This window comes from Acomys russatus, chromosome 28, assembly GCF_903995435.1.
Source record: "Acomys russatus chromosome 28, mAcoRus1.1, whole genome shotgun sequence".
NCBI classification, from domain to species: domain Eukaryota; kingdom Metazoa; phylum Chordata; class Mammalia; order Rodentia; family Muridae; genus Acomys; species Acomys russatus.
This window is the reverse complement of record NC_067164.1, coordinates 21,302,217-21,323,066: the sequence shown is the minus strand read 5'-3', so window position 1 is coordinate 21,323,066 and position 20,850 is coordinate 21,302,217. Positions and strand designations below refer to the sequence as shown.

The window sequence follows — 20,850 nt, the reverse complement described above, 5'->3', positions numbered from 1 at the left end:
CTGTGATACTATTGGCAGGAGTCTGGGGAGTCTGCTTTCTCTGTGACGTAAACAGGCATTACCTTGCAGCCACATTTGAGAACCTCAGTGACCACAGGCAGCAGCACTTTAAAGGTTGTCATTCAGGCCAATGAGATGGCTCAACACTGCCCCAATGCCTGGTGACTTGAATTTGATCCCTGGGACTTACAGGATGGAAGGAAGTAATCAACTCCCACAAGTTGCCCTCTGACCTCCACACCAGCTCTGTACTGGGAACAGGACCACACCATAGAATAGATAAAATGGAGATAATTAATATGTGCTAACTAGACATTGTATTCTTTATCGTGAAAACATTTTAAAGCTATGTCTTAGCACTTTTGAGAATATATTGTTATTAACTATAATTACGGTATTGTGCAAGAGGTCTCTTGAGCTTATTTGAATGGGACAAATTTTAAGTGATAAATTAAGGATAATGTATTACAGTCAGAATATCTGTGAATTGTGAGACTTAGCTGTGTGATTTGGGGTTTTAAGTCAATTTGAAATTCCATTTCTACACCTGAAAATAGACATAAACACAAAACAATTAAGTGAAATGTTAAAGCTATTAAAGCAACTATGTGTAGCTATACATACTTACTTTATATATACATACATAGTTTTAGTATCTAGATAAAGCTATGTAACCGTACATATATAGTTATATATGTGTGAAACTATATAAGTACGTATATATAGTTGCCTTATGTTTTACATATATAGTTGCTTTATTATCATTATTCCACCCCATCTTATTTTTTCATGAAAGTTAAAATGTTCTACATCATTCCAAACATAAGAGCACATGTCATTCCCTCAACAGTGTTACCATTCTCGGTTTTGGATATTTCTACAGTTCTAAGTGATGGCACTTTAGTAATTTCTCACCTGTAACCAACATTAACATTTTTAGCTTCTTACCTGAAAATCAAATCTGTGTCTTAAAAAAAAATATATATATATATACATATACACATACACACACACACACACACACACACACACACACACACACACATTAAAACCTGTCCTCACTGTTAGCCTTAAGTTTGGTAGTGTTCCACCTGGGCTACGAAGATGACTTTATTTATTAAGAGACTCATTGCTCACATTTCCTCGTTTGTAGGATTTTTTTTTTTTTTTAACATTCAAGAGCTTGTGTGTAAATACAGACAAGCAGCATTATTTTTTCCTTCATTTCAGTGTCTTAGATACTAGGAAAAGTAACTTCTGTGGGCTTAAAATATTAATTGTGGCCTCGTGGTGGTAGCTCACGCCTGTAATCACAGCACTCAGCACTTGGGAGGCAGAGGCAGTCAGATCTCTGTGAATTCCAGCATAGCCAAGGCTACACAGAAAAACCTTGTCTCCAAAATATGTGTGTGTCTATACATATGTGTGTGTGTGTGTGTGTGTGTGTGTATAGATAGATAGACAGAGAGAGAGAGAGAGAGAGAGAGAGAGGCAGAGACAGAGAGGGGGAGAGAGGGAGAGGAAGGGCGAAGGGGGGGAGGGGAAGAGGGAGGAAGGACAGCCGGAGAGATGGCTCAGTGAGGAAAGGTACTGTTATCAAGCCAGATGACCTGAGTTTGATCCCTAAGCACACAGAATACAAGTTCAGGAGCGCCTTCAAGTGAGCCTCTGACTTTTTGTGCATGTGTGTTATACACACAAATGTAACTTTAAAAGTTACTGTTAAATACACTTAAAAGCTTGGTTTGTTGTTTTTATTGTTGTTTTAGAAACCATGTTTTGTTTGAAATACACTTATTTTTACTGATAATTTCAAAAAGAACAAATTCTGTTCACTTAAATTCATTTTCATACTGTGACACACAATACATTTTGAAGGCAAAACATTTTTCAAACGAATACTCAAGTAGTCCACCTGTAAGTAAAACTCTAATGCAGAGTTTGAGGTTTTTTTTTTTTTTTTTAAAGGGTCTACAGGCTAAAATGCTATGTAACTACCTTGCACAGGGGAGATGAGGGCAGTTGGCAGGGTTCAACTCCTTCCCAGACTATTATGGTTTCTCCTGAACAGGGACGTAGCCTCAGGGCTGTGGGATCTGCAATTCTGAGTTTGGGGCTCTTGGGCCTTGCAAAACCAGCCAACTACGTTTTCCCTTGCATTCGTGTCCTCCCGCCGCCCTGCCCACAGGTGCTCACAGCAACCGGTTCCCACTGTTTTCGCGCCTTCATTCCTTTGTCATTACCATTTTACAGGGACAGTGAGTCTGGCAACCTCAGCGCGCCACACACCAGCGCTCGGACAGCTGGGGCTTCCCGGAGCCTGCGCAGGAAGCTTCTCGAAAGCCAACGACTTACCGTCCGCTGCGCCAACGCTAGGGGGCGACCAAGCCCCGCCGCGGCCGGCCTGTCGGACCCACGCTTACCTCCAGGTAGTACAGGTCGACCGTGGTGATCTGCGAGTCCAAGAAGTCTTCGTAGGTGTTGAATTGGGTGACGACGTTGTCCACGGCGGTCAGCCCCTCGTCCTGACCTAGCATGACTGCACCTCCACGGCGGGTCCCTAGCAACCGAGGCTGGGGGCGTGGCCGGGCGCCCGGGAGAGGCGGGGCCTCGGGGGGAGGGGGAGGGAGAGAGCTGCTCTGGTCCCGCCCCAGTCGGTTTCTGCCGGCTTCCGCCTGACTAGCTAACTAACCACCTGAGAAGTCAGCCCAGACGTGCAAACTCCCACCGAGGAGGAGTTAAAAACTATAGCTCTTCTAGGACCTTCCGTCCGAATGTGTCTGTCTGCTCAGTGTTTGCAGTAAACCACCTTGAAGGAAGAATGTCACAGAATCCAGGGGAAATAGTCTTGCTGGCTACTTCAAAATAACACGCGCCGTAGTTCAGTTTTATAAAATTAGCAACTTAAAAGCGAGTTATTGTTACGTTTGAGAGCAAGGAACAATTTATACACTTCCCAAACGAAACAGCCTTAATGACAGGACCGTTAAAGACCTCCTTAATCCCTACATTCAGCCTTTCCTTGTTATTTAAAATTCGGTAAGTTGAATTTTTATAGAGTTTGGGTGACTGTTCAGGCAGTACATTTTCTCATTTTGGAAGCTGCTAACCTGCACTTCCTGTCTACTCAGATAATTGCTTTTATTCCTTCTCTAGTCTCTGATGGGGTTGAGGGCCAGATAGTTTAGTTTTACAACTAAGCTTAGTTGTTTAGGGGTTAAGATGTTTTTTAGGTCTACATCAATGTTTTAAGTAGATAGAGATGAGATATGACAGATGTTGATCTGCATTCAAAATTTTAGACACCAAGAGAGGAAAAATGTTTTCTTCAAGGTTGTCAAATACAAATAACCAAGACACTATGAACGTAAAATTTATATTATTTCCCGATTGATTCATAGTTCTTTTTGCTGTATGTAGTGTATTGTATTTATGTGTAAAAAAAAATAAAATAAAATAAAAATTAAGAAAATTACTTGAAAATCTTGCCTGCCTGAACCTCCCTTTTCTTAAAAATATGGGGGTAACCCTAATAATGGAACCATGTATGTCACTGGACCACTGGCATTGCGTAGTCATTTCTCCAAAATTCTGTGAGTATAAAACTGCACATTTTATGCGCCCACCTGAAACATTTCTTACGACAACTGACTTGTACATTAGAAGCACTAAAGCTCGGTGTTATGTCAAAGGAGCTCACAATCCTCCCAGCGCTTGTAGAAATCAAATGAGATTCTGCTATAAATCTCTTCCGTCTGGGGTGTGTGTGTGTGTGTGTGTGTGTGTGTGTGTGTGTGTGTGTGTGTGTGAAATATTTGTGGACACAAAGAAGCCAGGACTGTTCAAGACCCCAAATTGCTCAATAAGTAATAAACTTATTAAAATAAACAGCTACCAACCATTTGTACTGTATAATTATCTAGAAAACTATGGAAATTAAACTCCAAGTATCTCTCTCTCTCTCTCTCTTTCTCTCTCTCTTTCTCTCTCTCTCTCTCTCTCTCTCTCTCTCTCTCTCTCTCTCTCTCTCCTCTCTCCCCCTCTCTCTCTTTCTCTCTCTCCCTCCCCCCTCCTTCCCTCACCAGAGACATTATTGGGTGTGTTGAAGACAAGAGAAAGATTACAAAAGTTTCTGACACTGTGGCCCACAGAATATGAAACTTGCTGTAGTGTGATAATTAATTTGATTTTCCCACATACCAGGCCTAAGTACCATACAATCACTATGTCATTCAATCACAACAGCAAACTCACCAGAAAAAAAATAGCATCGGTGTTATCCTCAGAATTGGAGATAGGATGAATTTAATTAAATGACTTGGCCAAAGTTTCAGGTGCAAAAACTAACAACACAAAAATAACAATCGTCCTTTTCTCGTACACAGGGGGTGCAGATGGAAAGAGAGATTATAAAGAGCTAGATAAAATCAAGTACCAAAGTTTGTTTATTAGAAAGAAAAAAAGTAAACTTGTGATACGGGACACAGACCGAAACAAATCCTAGGAGCAATAAGGAGCATCTTCCAAAGTGTGGAGGCAAGAAACATAAGTACTGTGCAGGACCGAAGGGCAGCTGGACAGCAGTGAGGCCACAGGAAGACTATACCGAAGGGGGCTGAATTGAAATTGAAAGCAGCATTAAAAGAATTTTCTTTTTTTTTTTTTTAATATTTTTTTTATTACACATGTATAAGACAAACTACATACAGCAGGGAGAACCATGTGACAATCATGAGAATAATGAGTTCTATACATGTTACATTCATAGTGACTTGGCCATCTGCATTCGTCTCATTTGAAGCAACTGTTTTTCCTGTCTTGTTGGCTCTAAATTTCCGAATGAGATTCAATATTTATCCTATCTCAACTCTAATAGCTTCACTTCTTTATCTTGATCTAAAACGATCTTGTCCCCTAACCAACTAAGCTTAAGAATTTTCAAAAGAGAGTAGTAGCCATGTCCTAAAACAGAGAAGCTGTGATGGCAGCAGCTTCAGGTATGGCACTCACAGGAGGTGTACTGCCAAAGCCTCAGCAGCACTGGGGTATACTTACACGTATTGTGCCTGTTCTGACACCCTCCCACACCAACGTTTTCTCACCTGCTTCAAATAATAAATCACCCAGGGAACCTCTGAATTCATGACATAGTGACACTCAGATACCAAGGACCATTTTTACCTTCCTTGTTCTCGTATTAACCCACTGCAGTTGTACATTTTTAAGGATACGTCATTCAACTGACCATGTGGACCATAGCTTTTTGGTAAAATGATGCCTAAAGCAAGTACATTTAAACAATCATAAAGCTATTTCCCATCAATGAGGCTAGTACCAAAAATTGTAAACACTTTTTTTAAACAAAGCAATGTCTTTGTTTGTAGTGAAAGAAATTTATAAATTTTAGCCTATTCTGCACAGAAAGGCTAAAATTACAGTAAGCCTAATAACGTAGTCTTCTATGTTTTCAGTTTGGGTTCAGAAACGCTTTAGACCTGTGCCTGAGAAACTGCACGGAAGACTGGCAACCATGAAACGAATAAGATTAAACAAGTCTCTTTTCTTTGGTGAGGCCTTTGTTATGACGAAGAAATACTTTATTTTGGAAACTATGAATTCCTTCTTCAAGTCTGAGACTTTTAAGTTTGAATCCTGGAATTTAGCACCAATCCCAGAAATTCTACTCTTTGCCAAAAGACAAGGATTATATATATATTCACAACAAACTCCAAGATGGAAGAGAAGAAACATATGGAAGAGAAAGAAAATGCATGCCCTATTTAGCTTAGTTACTGAATAAAGAAAGGCATATTACAAAGTAAAGGTCATAGGAAAAGCCAAGCATAAACATTTCTTTGAAACAAATGGGCCTTCTTCTATATTTGCTAGAGAGAGATAAATTCCTCTCACATTAAACTCTATCGTTTTGTTTTGTTTTGTTTCTATTTCCGAACACTTAGTGATATTCTATGCTGGCTGGGAAAGTAAATGGAGAATACAGTTTGGTATGTTGACATGATAGGAAAGGGGTGCTGTGCTAATTATGTTAATAGATGCTAAACACTCTGAGTAAGAACCTGAGGTCCCATTAGGATGGACTTAGTACATTACCGTATTGTAGGAAAGAAAAACATATGCTCACTCTAATAAGATAAGCGATTTGTGTCTGATGTTGCCCAACTGCTTCTTAAGTAGCTGTGATTGCAGGTGAGGGCTGTTGCTTAATCGTGAGCTAAGGAGAGTGGTGTGTGTGTGTGTGTGTGTGTGTATGTGTGTGTGTGTGTGTGTGTGTGTGCGTGCTTGGTAATAACGATGACACCGAATGTGTTTAAGCTATTTCTCCTGATGACCTCATTGGACTTCCACAGTAACTTGACCACATTGAAGTTCGCGTTCCACTGCTTCTCAGTCACAGCGCCATAGCTGTTCACATGTCGTAATTCGTGAACTGCTCCTTCTTCTCCAATGAATGACAAGGTGAAATAGAGTCCAGAAGAAAAACGATACGAGATGCCTTTATTCCTAGGTTTGAAACTGACCAGCAGGTAATAAAAAGCCAGTGTCCTGAGTGCTTTGTGATGGGTCTCCCACACTTAGCATACCTTAGTTGCCTGTGGTTCTTTGTCTAGGGATGGAGTCTGGTAGCATTTCTCTCATTGTCTATTGCTGTTGTCTTTGTTGTGGGCTTGTTTGGGCAGCCATGATTTTCAGGCCTTCTGGGTGAAGCTTCCCTGTTATTTCTAGGAGACACAATCTCACAGCAGTCTTCCTTACCCTCTAGCTCTTCAAAGCTTCCTTTCCCATCCTGCAAATGCTCCTTGAGCAATAGGTGCTGGAGAGATGGCTCTGCCGTTAAGAGCACTGGATTCTCTTCCGGATTTGATCCTCAGCATCCACGTGGAAGTTTACAACTGTCTGTTATCACCAATTCCAGGGAGTCTGATGGCCTCTTGTAGCCTCTGTGGTCACCAGACACGCATGTGGTACACAGGCACACATGCAGGCAAAACACCTGGATGTATAGTGGAAATGTATAGAATATGGAATGTATAGAAAGATGAGACATAGAAGTTAGGGTTTGGTTTGGTTTTTTGTTTTGTTTTGTTCTGTTTTGTTTTTTGTTTTTGGGGGTGTTTTTTTGTTTTTGTTTTTTGGTTTTTTGTTTGTTTGTTTGTTTGTTTGTTTTGGTTTCTTTGGTTGGTTGGTTTGGTTTGGGTTTTTTTTTTGTTTGTTTGTTTGTTTGTTTGTTTGTTTTTTGTAAGTGCATTCTGATTACCTACATGCACACCGTTTGTTAGGTTTGCTTGTGACTCTGTACGATGTGCTACATTTCACAGGCAGACCCTACACATGTGAAGGCAAAAGCTGTGCCACGCCTCCTTGTTTTGTTCATTGGAACTCACATGGTGCCCAAAACAGGGCCGCTCCTCAAAAGTATTTGCTGAGTGAAACGGTTTTCGTCTCTGTTCTGTTTCCCTGTTTTAGAAACCGCTAGGTGAGTGCCACTACCCTTAGTATGAAGATTTTTAAGTGTGGTGTGGGCACCCAAGTTCTAGAAAAGAACGTAGCAATGCCAGTGTAACAACCCAAGCCAGGGATAGGCAAATTGAGAAAAGGTGAGATTTGATTACCAGTGGACAACCAAGGGAAGCTTAACAGATGAGGAATTGGGGCACTGAGCAAATGGGCATGCGAAGGAATCCCTGGGCTAACGTTTAAAGGACAGACGAGAAAGCATGCTAAGGGAAGAGGGAGTGTATCGATTTGATGATCGTGCAGGATGTGTACAAAAGAGAAGAAAAATAGGGCACACTGAGTCCTGTCCACCTAGCTCACTGTACTTTCTAAGGGAAAGAAAGGCAAGGGAAGTGCTTGGAAGAAACTGTTCTTAGTAGCTGTACCTATAAAAAGTTGTCTGACAGCGGGGGAACAGCTGGAGGAGAGGAACAAAGACATCTTAGGTCGGGAAAGGAGGGGATTCTGAATTTGAAAGGAGCTGCAGGGAGACAGATTCAAAGACTCCTCTTTGGGGAAAGAACTGTGCAGACACAAGAACTGATGTCAAGTTCAGCATACATTTTACCCTCAAGCAAGAATCAGTTTTTCATTCAGATCAAACTTTTGCCTGCTCAAAATAAGATATACAGTGATGTGGTTGATTTTTAATGAAAACTCACCAGTACTTAACTCGCTAATGAGACACCGACTTGATGGTAGGAAAGAAACTCAGATTCAGGAAAGAATAAAATGTGACATCTTCAAACCCCCAGAGACAAGGTGGAAACAGGCTGCCTCTCTGAGGAGTATATTTAGCTCTTCTAGAACGCACAGGGGCCTCTACAGAACTTCGAAGAGGGGAGGTTTGATCTATTTTAAAAAACCAGCATCTTCCTTTTAGCCTCTGAATACATTGTCGGAGCTCATCAGCTCCCCAAGTGCTTCTGCAGCCATGGCAATAATATAATCCCAGCATAACTAAGACAAAGCAGAAGGAAAAACAGAAATACTAAGATCAGTAGACCACATAAAAGCAGCATTAGAGTGGTGCCAATTCTATTAACGGCTAACTCACCCTTTTGAACTCAGCTCTACTCTTCAAGGACATCACACATTCTATCTACACATTAATTATCCATTCATCTGACTACCTCTAACCTACTCAGACAAACATACGCCAGCCGTCGCTTGAGGTAACCCAGGAGTTATGCCTGAATGGTGCTAGACTCTTACTTTAATCTATGTTAGTCTTCCATTCTTGAATAGCTATTTCTGGTTCCTTTCAGTCCCCAGAATCCACTGCGAGCGTGCATGCTCCTGTGGTCCGTCTCCCCCTACTTGCTCCAGTCATTGCGTGCCTGGATCCTTTTTTGTCATTCTAGTGTCAGAGTTTCAGATACAAATTAAGCATATAGTAAATGTCTGATCCAAACTAGCCAAATACCATCCTCTAGTCCTTCAGATTATAATCACTGGTATATTTTATACTTATGTGTTGGAATGTAGAGTCAGTGCAAAAAGAATATTGCCTACCCAGGCTTCGTTTCTGTGTTCCCAACACCAATAACAATGCCTGGAAGTCGCTATGTTCAATATATATTTAATGAACAACTGCAACATATAAAGTAACTGGATTTTTACATTTTCAAAAACTAATTTCCTAGTTAGGGTTATACTGCTATAATGAAATATCATAACCAAAATCACGTTTGGGAGAAAATGGGTTATTTGGCTTACATTTTCACCTCTGTCCTCATTGGAGGAAGTCAGGACAGGAACTTAAGCAAGGCAGGAACCTGGAGACAGGAGCTGATGCAGAGGCCATGGAGGAGTGCTGCTTACTGGCTTGTTCCCCATGGCTTGTTCAGCCTGCTTTCGTACAGAACTCAGGACCACCAGCCCAAAGGTGGCAACACCCACAATGGGCTGGGCTGTCTCCCATCAGTTACTAATTTAAAAAGTACCCTAAAGCCTTGTGTACAACACAATCCTATGGGCACATTTTTCTCAACTTAGGTTCCCTCCTCTCTGATGACTCTCGCTTGTGTTGACATAAAACTATACAGAACACTAGTCATTGGATGTTTTCTGAAAGTCCTCTTAAAGGAATTTCAAATCAGAGATTAAAAATAAAACATCACTCACAGAGCCATTGATTCTTAGTATCATTGAGTCAGTGGAAACCTATAAGAAACCAGTGCCTAAAATAGATAGAATAAAACACTGGAGCCCCCAGAAAGGAACCACGGGCCAGCTATGACCTCAGCATGTTCTCTGTTGTGGTTGGATATCTCAATAGAAGTCTTTGGATTGGCTTGTGAACATTAGGTCTGCTTCCAAGCATTCTGCCATTGCCACAACACTGCAGGCATTGTGCCTTAGCTCAGTACAGTTCAGCACATCAGCATGATGAATAAGATGCTCACAGGAATCCAGGTGACATTTTACCTCTTAGTTCTTTTGTTTGGGTTGTTTGTTTGTTTCTTCTACACAGCCCTGGCTTTCCTGGAACTTACTGTGTAGACCAGGCTGGCCTCTGAAACTCATAGAGCTCCCACCTGCTTCTGCCTCTTGACTGCTAGGACTAGAAGCATGTGCTACTATGTCCAACTTTAGTTCTTTTTCACCATACTAATGGTGCCCCTATTTGCCTCTTTTGTTTCCATGCTTCTCAAGGATTTGAACTAAACAAACATAATCTTTTGTCTTATCGAACACGCGCGCGCGCACGCGCACACACACACACACTGTCATGTATGCATTCACTGTTGTATGCACATGTGCGTGCATGTGCATAAGCAGCACAGATAGAAAATGAAAATACAGTTCCGGAACCATGATTCATACGTACTAAGACATATACTCTCAAGGAAAGGAGGAAGATATGGATGCTAGGCAAGAGAAAGAATCACCTCCCTCACCTGCCACTGGCAGTTTCAGAAGTTTATACGCAGTTTATATGCAGCTAACTTGAATAGATGGGAAATAGAAATACTAGCATAAATAGGACATTTGGGTTCTTTTAAAGAGATTTACCTATTTATCATGTATGCAGTGTTATGCCTACATTTATACCTGCATGCCAGAAGAGGGCACTGGATCTCAATTTAGATGATTGTGAGTCACCATATGGTTGCTGGGAATTGAACTCAGGACCTCTGGAAGAGCAACCAGTGCTCTTAACCTCTGAGCCATCTCTCCAGCCCAGATTTTTTTTTTTTAAAGACTGCCCAGTAAATTTGCTTGAATAGAGTTCAGCCTTTATCCAATAATTATACAATCTTTATCTGCACTCAGTGCAGCTAGTAGGACCACAGGTAACTGGCTTTCTTTTCCTTCCTTCCAACTCTCCAGTCAAGGCAGAGAGAGCATCCCAAAGTAATGCAAGAAGATGTTCCACCCTTCATCCAAAGACTTAGCGCATAGGACTATTTTCTGCATGCTTGCTTTCAAAGATGCCTTTATTAAAATATCCTTCTACAGTAGATGCCCAGATGGCCAGCCAGTCACATTAGAAGTGGAATTAAATTTGCCAGCAGTATGGTAGGACTTGTAAGCAACAATGTGGCGATGAGATTGAAGTGCTAATTTGGAACAAAGATGTTACTTTATCAAGAACAGAAATTGCTTCAAATGTACTTAGGACATCAACTGAAATGAAAAAAAAAATAGATGTTATTTTTAGGAAAGTTCAGATATAATAAACAATAGAATTCACCAAATAAATTGAACACAAAACATAGTGATATCTTAGGATATTATTTATGGGTAAAAATAAGGTGCTTTTGTAAACAAAGAAAAACATTCCTGTTGTCGGTAGCCAAACACAAAACAATAACCAAAAATGGAGTCTTGATGAAAAGGGGAGACAAGGAAGAGGAAGAGAGATTAAAACAAAAACAAACAAACGAACAAAAACTTGCCATACCAAAAATGATACCAGGCTTTTCACTACAGGAATGGCTTTTGATCATACCCAGGCACACAGCCATTGGAAAATTTAGTTGAAATGTAGTAGCAGCTATGGCCTCCGGGACTATCTCTGAAGAAAGTGTTTTGGATCCCATGGCCTTCCCAAGCTGTGTGTGAAGCTATATCACCAGATGAGCAAGATTGTTAGGAACTGTTCTCCTCAAGTACGGAAAGACTGACCTACCCTCAACCCCCACCCTGGCCTGGCGCAAAGACGGTGTAAGGAACTGAGCCTGAAGGCCTATCCTAGTAGGGAAAAAAAAGAAATAAATGGGAAAATATGCTTTAAAAGGGGAGGAGGAGGGGCTAAAGTCATAGTTTTGCCATTAAGGGTGCTCACTGTTTTTCCAGATGGAGTTTGACCCTCAACACCCATGGGCAGAGGAGGGACTGGAACTCAAAGCTGCCTTCAGTTCTAGAAGGTCCAACAGCTCTTCTGGCCCCTTTGGGCACCCACACATCATGAAATACTTACATGTACATTAAAAAACTAAACCTTTTTTTTTTTTCCCAAGGCAGGGTTTCTCTGTGTACTCCTGGCTGTCCTAGACTCACTTTGTATGCCAGACTGGCCTCAAACTCACAGAGATCTTCCTGCCTCTGCCTCCCAAATGCTGGGATTACAGGCGTGCGCCTCCAAGCCTGGATCTAAAATCTTTTTAAAGTATAGGTATTTCTACTGTGCCTCAGCAGTAGGCACTGTAAGTATATACTTAATTAGAGATTAACAAATATGTACTTCATGTGACCGTGATAAAAGATGCACAGTCATTTCCTTTCTGCCACTATCTCATTGAGATGGTGGCACTGGAACAGAGTGGAGGCCAGAGCTTTGAAGTGTGAGTCTTGGTAGCTAAATGCATAAGTATCAATGTTTATGCCTTTCTCTATGATACAATGTAATGATCCATCTATTGTAAATGCTTCTCTTTTACATGAAAAATTGTTGCATTTTGAGGGAGTTTGTAAAGGGATGATAATAAAAACTGACAGTAGCATACTTTGAGAGACATTCTCAGTGCTCACTCTAGAAAGCAAAACAATTATTTATCCCTGTTTTGTCCCATTAGGTTATATATTCCAGAAAGCTGGTGCGGCATGGAGCCAGCTCTTGAATTTTTTAATGCATTTTAAGAATATTAGCTCTTACTTCAACTAAGCATCCAGTAATTTCCTCAAATGGTTGTTAAGATAACACCAGCCTGGACACTGTGACTGTTGACAATCATCCTAATTAACCTACAACATGTAAAGTTTCCAAATACTTACTGATACACAAGGGAGAATCTGATTTTTCATTTAAAACACTCTAAGACATAATTAAAGATAACATTAATGCTTGGTCTGTTTTCTGGAACTTTGGCCTGCATAATCATTCAAGAGTGAAGAGTTATAATTTTATCAAATATCTGAATGCTTTTCCATTACAGGCTTTTATTCGATTTGTTGACTATCTTAGTTACTTTTCTATGCTCCAATAAGACATCATGATGAAGACAACTTACAGAAGAAAGAATTTATTTGGGGTTTCTCATTTCAAAGGGTTAGGGCCTATGGCCAGCATGGCTGGGAGCACAGCAGGAGGCAGGTAGGCATTGGAGGAGCAACTGAAAGCTCACATCTTCACACACAGTCACAAAGCAGAAAAGCTAACTGGGAATGGAGCAAGTGTTTTCAAACCTCAAAGAAGTGGCACACCTCCTCCATCAAGGCCGTGTCTCCTAATCCTTCCCAAAGAGTTGAACCAACTGGAGACCAGGTATTCAATGCGTCTATGGAGTCGTTCACATTCAGACTACACTGACCATTAAAATACACATGATTATACAACTAACTTTTTTTCCATAAGTCTCTCAGTGCTGTGTGTGTATGTGTGTGTGTGTGTGTGTGTGTGTGTGTGTGTGTGTGTGTGTGTTCTTGTGTGTGTTTTGTACACGTGCGCACAAGCATGCGGTGGCCAGAGGTTAATGTCAGTTGCCTTCATCAATTAGTTCTCACCCTATTTTTTAAGACAGGGCCTCTCTCTGATACTGGTGTTTACCTATCTTGCTATTCTGGCTGCCCAGCGATCCCTCAGGGACCTCCCGCGTCTGCCTCCCCAATGGTGACGTTGCAGATATGTGCCACCACATTGTGCTTTTTCGCAGATTCTGAGGATCACACTCGGATCCTCCTGCTTTCCTGGCAAGTCCACTGCTGTCTGAGCCATCATCCCAGACCCTAGGGCTAATATGATTTTTATGTAGGTGTTTGGACACTAAGAGTATGAAGTAGTTAAGACTACTACTGGCAGCCGGGTATGGTGGCGCACACCTTTAATCCCAAGCATTCGGGAGGCAGAGGCAGGCAGATTGCTGTGAGTTCAAGGCCAGCCTGGTCTACATAATGAGATAGTGAGTCCAGGACAGCCAAAGCTACACACAGAAAACCAAAAACAAAACAAAAAAACAAAAAAACAAACAACAAAAAAAAAAAGACTACTACTGGCAGCTGGAGAGATGGCTCAGTGGTTAAGAGCACTGTTTGCTTGTCCAAACATCCTGACATCAATTCCCAGAAACCACATAGTGGCTCACAACCATCTCTAATGAGATCTGGTGTCCTCTTCTGGTGTGCAGGTGTGTAGGGCAGAACACTGTTTGCATAATAAAGAAAGAAATATTTTTTAAAAAAGATTGCTATTGTTTAAGTGATTTATACAACCCTAAATTGTATTGTTCTTCAAATGGTCAAGTCTGCACCCAAGATAGGAAACAACAGTCCATTTCCAGCCACACTCTTCAGGGGCCTAGTCCAGAGCCAGCTGGGCTAACCCGGAAGGGTTCCTAACCTGTTATTTCAGCAGTCTGCCTTTGTTACCTCGCTTGTCTGACCTCTTTCTCAGCTACAGCCTTCACTGTTGCTTCTGACCAGGGGATGATGTCTTCCGACCGCCCACAGGCTGTACTGCTTTCCCTCTCTGAGGAATGCACTCAGGCCAGCTTCCTGGGGGTGGTGCGCCTGCTCGAGTCTTCCAGCCAGGATGCAACATCCAGTCTCCTGTCCCCCTTTGCCCTCGGGTTCTCTTCAGGAGCAGCAGCTTTTCCCACAGGTGCAAGCCATGCTAGGGGCTGGTTGAAGGGCACGCCTTCCCTGATTCTCCAGCCAAGGATCATTAGTGTTGCTCCTTAAAATAACTTTGTTGTTTTGGATCTGAACTCTCCAAGCCTCTGCTCCCACCTAATGCTACTGAAATAATTGTTGTTTTACACGATTACTGAAAAACGTCTTCAGATTTCAACAGCCCTGCAGTAGCGAAGCAGTGTCAGCAAGCAGAACTTCCTTGGCGCTTCTAATCTGTTTATTTCCCTTTGGTTAGGCTTTAGTAAATAGGAAGGGGGGGAAAAGTATATCTCAAAACGTTGGCCTCTCTGACATGAACTCTGGTGTCAGATTTTTGATCACATCCCCTTGGCAGACCAGGACAGCCTTGCAGGGACACAGAGGAAGGGGATGAGACCTGATAGGCGGTGGGCGGATGGTGGGGCAGGAGGGCCCCACCTGTCAGAGGTCTAGGGGAGGGGAACACGGTAGATGAGGGAGGGAGGGTGAGAATGGGAAGACACCAGGGAGGGGATAACAATCAGGGTATAATGTGAATAAATTATAGTAAATATTTTTTTTAATTGGCCTCCTCAGGAGGGGGGAAAGATCTCAAATGCTCTCGGAAACGATGCAACTGTAATCAGCATGAGAGAAATCCAAGCCGAGTGCACAGGTGCACAGGGGCTCAGGATCAAGACTGCCTCATAAGGGAACCTCCCCAAAACCTGGGCCATCTGAGCTCCTGTCAAAAATATGGAGGCCGTCTTTCTGTTAATTACATTTTAAGCCCTTTATTGACTATAAGAAAGAACATTTGAATTAGAAAATGGATCATCAGTGATACGGTCAATTGATTAATTAAACTACTTCCACCAGCACAGCACTTCTAGAAACAAATGGAATTCTTGTTGATTTGGATCAGGCAGAGAATCTTAGGGCAGGTGAATTTCCTTACGGAAGCTGGTGATTAGAAGGAACCAGGACAAACGTGATAATATGATGTGATGTTTTAGAGTGTTGGAATTAAAATCTAATATTTAAGACCTAAGGATGCATAAAAGACAGGCAGAGGGGATGCAAAGTTGATTTTAACTATAACTTAAAATAGTTACAGTTAAACTGATCTATAAGTGTCCATATTATATTTTTGTTTCTTCAAGAGTTCGGGATGAGGGGTCAATCACAGAAACATACATGATGTAATGAACAGCTAATACAGATCCCAGGCTAGCGTCTATATAAGCATAGTCTGGTGCCCACACCTCTATTCTCTCTCATCTGCAGTTCACATACCTGTCGCCACTCTGATTTCTGTGCGTCCCTCAGCCAGGGTACATACATCTGCAGTGAAGATGGTGCTCATGGAGCCCATGTTGACAGGAAACTTTGGGGTTCTAGATGTAGGCCAACACAGATAGGACCTTTGGGCCTCTTACATTCTCAGTGGGAGGAGTGGAGAAGAAAGACAGTGGGAACTATGTCTGGACTCTATCTCCCACCATAAGGAAGTATATTGTCAGGCATAGGGAAGTTGTAAGCATTGTCACAGGGCACCTTACCGGATGACTCCTGTCCAGTGATGTTTCTGCATCTGCAGTCAAGAGCATTTGCCACTGACTACTGGACAACCACAGAAACCCTGTGTTTCTTGCAAAGGGGAATAATAGGATAATCCATATATTCAAATCTGTTTCTCACATGCACACACACACACACACACACACACACACACACACACACACACATATACAAGCTGTTTACTTAAAACCATGTTCAAGCTGTGTCAGGTGAGATAGTCCTGTGATTCCAGCTATTCGGGAAGAAGATGCAGAAGAATGGCAAATCAAGGCCAGCCTCGGCTATAGAGTGAGTTCAAGGCTAGCCTGGGCTACAAAGTGAGTCCAAAGGCTAGCCTGAGCTACAGAGTAAGTCTGAGGCCAGCCTAGATAACTCAACAGGATTCAATCTCAAACAAATATTTAAAAAAAGGCTGGAGTATATTTACTGGCAGAGTGCTTGTCTGACATGAGTAAGGCTCCGGGTTCAATCCTCAATATTGCAGAAAAGGAAGAGGAAACTGAAGAGCAGGGAGAGGGAGAAAAGGAAGGAAGGGAAGGATAAAGATGGCATGGTTTAGTTTAAGACAGTTTAGCTAGGCTGTTTCATCAACACTATACAGCAATATGAGTCACCTCAAAGAGAAGGAATTGTGGGGAAAATTGTGCAAACATGAGTAAGTACTTCCAATTTGGGCAGTGAATGGAATTATATAAGTAAAATGTCACAATATATGTTCTCTGGGTCTCAGCAGAATTGTCATAGTTAATACTCAGATATCCAAACAATATCGTACATATGGTACATTAAGAAAAATATGTGTTCAATGAAAAAAATAGTATAAATACATGAGTACTGGGGAGGAGAGTCAGTGGCAGAGCCAGTGGTGGAAGCCTGGAGACCTGACTCTTGGTCACCTGCTTTTCCAGCACTAGCTTACATCTCCCCCATCCACGTTCAGCATTGTCAACTGTAGAGACCAAAAATAAAAGATCAAAGAACACACTGGCCATCACAGCAGTATGGACGCCTGTAAGTGGTTAGAACATGTATTTGCCCGACGCCCTGCAGGCTCAGGCAAGCAGAGAGTCATTCTCACCTTCTTAAACCAGGGCTAGAGGAAGCACTTTGGCATCTTTGGCCAAATTAAACAAGCGAGCAAACAATCCTGTGGTAAAGTATAACAGCACTCAGAGCAGGGCGTGGTGGCACACACGCCATTAATCCCAACACTCGGGAAGCAGAGGCAGGCAGATCTCTCTGTGTTTGAGGCCAGCCTGATCTACAAAGAGAGTTCCAGGCCAACCACGGCTGTTACACAGAGAAATCATGCCTCAAAAAAAAAAAAAAAAAAAGCAAATAAATAGCTTCAAGTCCACTACAATCACCTGGGTTCCTCAGCAGATAGCTGATTTTAGCTGCTTTTATTTTACTTCATCACATATTTACTGCTTCGCGTATTTTATCTAAATGCAATAATTAGAACAGAACCCAAATTCAATGAATCTTTTGTTAATAGTCCATTGCTTGGTTTTCTTTTGTTTTGTTTTCTAACTACTACACCTCGGCATTTGCTAAAAAGCATGGACTCATTCTCCATCAAGCCCAGCTGTAACTCCATCGGCTTGACACTTTTTGACGCTTTAGGTCTGGAAAAGCACGGGATGAAAGACAGAAATGAACAGGCCAACTGTAGCTCAGAAGTGCAAGGGCGCACTGCAAACACAGCTCTAGGGAAAGCAGGCTCCAAACCGTTGTGGCTAATACAATTTTCAGATTTATTAACTGGAAAGGCTCGGAAGCAAAGGAGACAAGAGGCGAACAGAATTGGCTTTCGCACCAGCTCTGGAGGATTCCGGTGAGATGCCTTACGATTATTTTCATAGCTGGATAAAAATAATAAGTTGTAAATGTATAATTCATTAGAAAGGGACACATTCAGAAAACAGTCTTTTCTGCCAACAAATCAACAAACCAAAAAAAAAAAAAAATTGAATCTAAGGGTTGCACCAACTGTCTCTGAGGATAGAGTACACCTGTTTTCAAATGAAAAAAGGCCAAAGAATGTGTTCTCCTATTTCACATCCTTTGACCTTTCTAACCATCAGCTTCACAATGCTGGTAAGTGACAAATGAAGCTTATGCGTCTGTGTTCTAGAAGTAAAGAGGGCATTTTTCATGCAGACCAAATGAAATTCCCTCCTGAAAGTAGTCTGTGAGCTCATCTTATTTGCACAAGCATAACTCAAAACCTCCATGCCGAGGGCTGGATTCTTAATTCTAGACATATACGCAGAAATATGTTGCTTCATAAATTATATTTTTTATATCAGCAATAACTTTACAGGACTGTAATTTAAGTAACTTATAATTTGTAAATTCAGAGCATATTGCACTGTGGGTTTTAGTATGTTCATGCCCTATCCACCAACACAGTCAGTTTCAGAACATCTCATTAGCCCATGTGTAAATTCTGCCCCCTTTAGTTCTTATGTGCAACCCAGATGCCCAGCCCTATCTTCCTAGTCATCTACTTTCTACCTGTGTGTACTTGCTTACTCTGAACATACGCTCAAATATTTAATCCAGATTCCCTTAGACTATTTGAAGGAGTCATCCATGTTGTGGGGTATATCGGTGCTTCACGCCCGTTTTGGTTGTGTAGTATTCCATTATATACACAAGCTACTTTCTGTTGATTCACCAAGTGGTAGGTGCTTGGCTTATTTCTATGTTTAGATTTTTATGAATGCCATTGCTATGAATGTTGGACAATATTTTGTGTGGCTATCTGCCCACTTTTCTTTACAGAGTCCTAGGAGAAGGAATTGCCCATCAGATGGTGCTCTGTGTTAACTTCTTGAGGGCCTATCCCGCTGCTTGCTGAACGCAATGCACTGATTTGCATTCACAACAGGTATGTAATAGAGTTTCGATTTTCTCATTTCTGTCTAGTTGACTAGGGCTTCCCTAGTGAACTGAAGCAGTGTGTCTCTGGTATTGAACTGCATGTGCTTGGTGAATACAAACAGTGAACTTGTTTTGCGTTTCTGTTGGTTATAAGCGTACCTTTTTACATTCTGTGCTCATTTTAACTGCATTCATATGTCTTGATTATTAAACTGTAGGATTTTTTCATATTTTACATACAATCTCTTTAAAAGATATATGTAAAAATAAATGAACTCATTCTGAGTCACCTTTTTATTTCTCTGCAGTATCTTCTGAGGCACAAAAGTTTTAAATTGTGAAAAAGTCCTGCTTATCTTTTATGTTCTGATGCTAATGCTTTGAAAACATACCTAGGAAACTGCCAAGTCCAATATGCCAAGTCCAGATGATTCGTTCTTTTGTTTACCTCCAGGAGGTGTATAGTTTCATCTATCTAATTTTATTTTAAACAAAAGACAGAAAGCAACTTTTATTGACTATAAACAACAAAACAATCAACAAATTCAATAAAAGGTAAAACCATTAGCCTTTAGAAAAAATAGTATGTGATAAGTAGAGTTCTCATTATGGAACAATTGCCTTTATCCCTTTCCTTCTGGGGCACGTGTTCATATTCTGCCAGGAAATAAATACTTCTGGATGTGATATAGCTATTCATGCTCATGAGCCATAGAGTACAGTTCTCCAAGTCTCCCATAATGCCTAGCACATTTCTTGATAAAACCATGGAAAAATTGAAGCTCTAATTTGAAAACTGCAGTTCATATCTAAAATATTTATATTTTTATCTTTTATATTCAATTTCTTTAAGCATCTCAGGCTGCTTTTCATTGGGAGGAGAAAAAGCACTGCCCGGTGTCATTCTTTTTTTCCTAGGACTTTTCACCTGTCACAGATGTATTTGTTGAAAACTTCTTTCTTTTTGACTGGTCTTGGTGTCTTGATGAACGTCAGTTGGATCGGATACTGTGGCACAGACCTGTAGATATAGCAGTCAGGAGCTAAGGGATGAGGTTCTCAAATCCACAGCCATCCTGAACTTTGTGTCAAAAGAAAATGGAAGGAGAGGAGAGAAGGGGAGGGAGGAGAAAAGACAAGGCAGGGAAGGGATGGGAAAATGTGGAAAGAGAAAGAGAGGGGAAGTCGAAATCAATTAACTGACCTTATCATTCAATCCTCTACTATGGGGAGATACATTCACTTGTTCATATGAAACATATATTCATACACAACTTACATGTTGGTAATAATATATTTTATGTACACACACACACACACACACACACACACACACACACACACACACACACACACCAGTAATAGACCTGTGCTTACTGTTGTTTTTCAGTATTGCTTAGAAATGGAGAAGTGCAAGTTCTTTCTTCATCTATGCTCTTTTCTAAAGTGCTTTGACTGGTAGGTCCCTACAGTCCCCATACCCATCCAATGACTAGTATCTATATCCAGTCTCTATGCCAATGCAATGACTAGTATCTATATACAGTCTCTACACTTATTCACTGATTAGTATCTATATCCAGTCTCTATTAGTTCATGATTGGTATCTATTAAGAAGTCAATGAGGGGCTGGAGAGATGGCTCAGCAGTTAAGAGCACTGTCTGCTCTTCCAGAGGTCCTGAGTTCAAGTCCCAGCAACTACATGGTGGCTCACAACCACCTATAATGAGATCTGGTGCCTTCTTCTGGCTTGCAGACAAAATACTATATACATAATAAATCTTTTTAGAAGAAGAAGTCAGTAAGGCCTCTGGTAGGTGTTGATTTTG

General features: G+C 41.3%; 1 protein-coding gene across 1 annotated transcript in view; it reads right to left on the bottom strand.

Moving 5' to 3' along the window:
• The window catches only part of Cfap299 (cilia and flagella associated protein 299), a 465,505-nt gene extending 462,921 nt beyond the window's left edge, over positions 1-2,584 (bottom strand). Inside the window, exon 1 of the mRNA XM_051170815.1 lies at positions 2,424-2,584. Coding sequence (XP_051026772.1) covers positions 2,424-2,537 — 114 coding nt within the window. The 5' untranslated portion in view covers positions 2,538-2,584. The remainder of the gene's footprint in view (positions 1-2,423) is intronic.
• Positions 2,585-20,850: the final 18,266 nt, after the last annotated feature.